General features: G+C 34.8%; 1 protein-coding gene across 1 annotated transcript in view; it reads right to left on the bottom strand.

Annotated features, from left to right (window-relative positions):
- sez6l2 (seizure related 6 homolog (mouse)-like 2) overlaps positions 1 to 2,675 on the bottom strand; it is a 20,820-nt gene that overhangs the window by 6,629 nt on the left and 11,516 nt on the right. The window contains exons 11-13 of the mRNA XM_015403790.1: positions 1,584 to 1,722; positions 648 to 844; positions 301 to 495 (exon numbers count right to left, since the gene is read on the bottom strand). Of these exons, the coding sequence (XP_015259276.1) occupies positions 301 to 495; positions 648 to 844; positions 1,584 to 1,722 (531 nt within the window). The remainder of the gene's footprint in view (positions 1 to 300; positions 496 to 647; positions 845 to 1,583; positions 1,723 to 2,675) is intronic.

Raw genomic sequence — 2,675 nt, 5'->3', positions numbered from 1 at the left:
ATATATAAATGGGAATCCTGATGAAGTAGATTGCCTGATAGAAGATGTTTCTTAACACGAACTGTGGTTCTTAAATCTCTTATTAGGATTATAAGAGGATTAAATATAGATTAAATGAGGGGGAAAATGCCGGGAGAGAGAGAGAGAGGGAAAGAGAAAGAGAGGAAGGTGATTTTTTTTAGTGAAGAGTGTTGATAAATGGACATATTTAAACAGAAGAGTAAATGATAGAATTAAAAAAAATCTTTCTGACTTAATTATAATATCTGATCATTTCTTTTATCTTAATTATTCTCTCACCTTTAACACATGTGGGTGGAGGGCTGCTCCAGGTAAGGTCCCACTGGCAGGTGATGATGTCTGAGCCGCTGATGTCGTAACCCGGCTGGCACTGATAGGTCAGCACGCTGCCTCTCACAGGAGAGGAGTGGGACGAACTTATCCAGCCAAACTCGATTTGAGGGAGGGTAGGGCAGGTGTCATTCGGTTCCACCTCTGCAGACCAGGCAGAGAAAGAAAGACACTTGGTGACTCATTTAAGGTGTTGGAGATTGTTTTTCAACTTATAAGTAAAACACATCTAAATATCAACTCACTCTGGATCATAAAGCAAATTTGGGTGTTGTTGGATTTAAAAGTTCACTCACCACGATAATGAATGAGGAACCCCTGACTGAGGATGAAGCTGGAATCATCTGGGTCGCTCTGAAACTGAATGGTGACCTCTGACCCCCCAGACACGATCTGGAAACGCTCTCTAGAGCCCATATACTGGCCAATCACGTGTGACATGAGGTCACGGCCACCAAAAACTGTCAGCACATCCGTGTGACGAATATTCAAGCTGAAAGGAAAAGTGAAAAAACAAATAAATAAATAAAAAGAACTTTCATTTCAGAGGTTTTTCTCCTATTGAAGCCAAACTATCCACCCACCTGGTGCATTATTTTAGTTGGTTCACTGAGAAGACTGAAGAAAAGAAAAAACTCCACAAACAGCAGATTTTTTTTCCTTTCCTCAACCTTTGAGCAGCTGTTAATTAATTTAATTTGTGCTGCATTCACCAATACTATGTTAACCAATAGGCTTCATTTAACACCTCTGATATATAACAAGTCCTCTGATGTTATGTAGCATGTTTGTACATAATGCTTTATAATCACATATGCAGTTTTTTTAATATTATTTCATATTTATTTGTAACATTATTCAAATATATTTATACAAAATAGATTGATTTATTATAACATTTATTATAAATATACCTTTATAATAAATGTGTATTCATTTCAATGCCGTCTTTTAACAAAGTTACTGCAAATTACAGTTGTTTACTTGGAATTTATTATTTTATACCATTCAGTAATAATAAAAAAGTTCCAAAGTAATAATAAAAAAAGGTCTATGCTTTGTTGATTTACAGTTTTTTTTTTTATTTAATGGGGCTTTTTTTGTAATTTCAAAAAAATAAAATGTAAATGAATGTATTAAAAAATTATACATAATAGTTAATAAAATCTAACTCAGGTTTTTTTTTTTTTTTCTCAATAGAATAGCCTATGCTTCTTTATTACCATACTCACATCTGAACCTCCAGCTCAATTCGTTTCTCCTCGTTAACGAGGATCTGCCAAACACAGTCCAGACCCTTGGAGTAACTCTGGGGCCAGTCAGGGGACAGAATGGTACCGGAAGGCTCAGTCAGTTCTCCTCCACACAAAGCTACAGAGCACAGAAAAATATAAGTAAGCATCTGGACTGAGAGTCCACCAAAGATCCCAGAAGAAAACTTAAACTTAATGACTGGGCTTAATAGAGAGCATCAATCAACATTTGTCAATGGGATTTTGAATGCACAACTATGGGAATACAGGGAGAATGCATTCATTATTGGATTAGAATTTCTTATAAAGAGGGCCTAACTTATTTTTTTTATTTCTTTATTCAAATCCATAAAATAAGAAAAATTGCACATGGTATTAAACAACAAAAAGGGTGGCAATCTGTTTGCAATGGTTTGTTTGGTTGAAAGGTTTTGGCTTCGAAGTTTTTTTGTGCTGGACAAGTTACATTTAATTCATGAATTTCTATTGACTTAATAAATAAAACCTGGCTGAGATTATTTCCAAAGCCATTCTGTTGTTTCAGGGTACAAGACCATGCAACAACTCTCCTGTTAGTGTCAAATACTATGCCCTTTTTCTTTAAAACTAATGCTGACCACATGAATACAAACTTTACAATTAAAATTCTGTATTGTTGGTCATTCAGCTATACTTTACTTTGCCAGAGTAGTTTCACAGTCTTCTGTTCATACTTCATATCTCTCCCTCTTGTAATCTTAAAAGTTTCCCAGTCTTTAAGGAGGAATTTAATTATTTTTACTGGAGTTTTAAAGGCTTCTTTTGTCTTGGACCACATAAACTGTTTGGTCTGAATAAAATCTAATCTATATTTATAGCAATTTCTAAAGATGACATTCTGATCGAACGCAGTGCTTGAGGCTGAATCATCTGATCCACACTAAAAAGAGGTTTCTTTCAAAAATCAATAAAAGCACAATATCACCATTGAGAATAGAACACCATTATGCTAAACTAGGCTGAATATTTAATATTGCTGATATATATGTGGTGTTTAGGTACATGAAATCCATCCATCCATCCATCCATCCA

The sequence above is a fragment of the Cyprinodon variegatus genome, unplaced genomic scaffold (genome assembly GCF_000732505.1).
Source record: "Cyprinodon variegatus isolate N-32 unplaced genomic scaffold, C_variegatus-1.0 Scaffold1566, whole genome shotgun sequence".
Classification (NCBI taxonomy): Eukaryota; Metazoa; Chordata; class Actinopteri; order Cyprinodontiformes; family Cyprinodontidae; genus Cyprinodon; species Cyprinodon variegatus.
The sequence above is the reverse complement of the archived record's forward strand: the minus strand, read 5'-3'. Positions and strand labels throughout refer to the sequence as shown.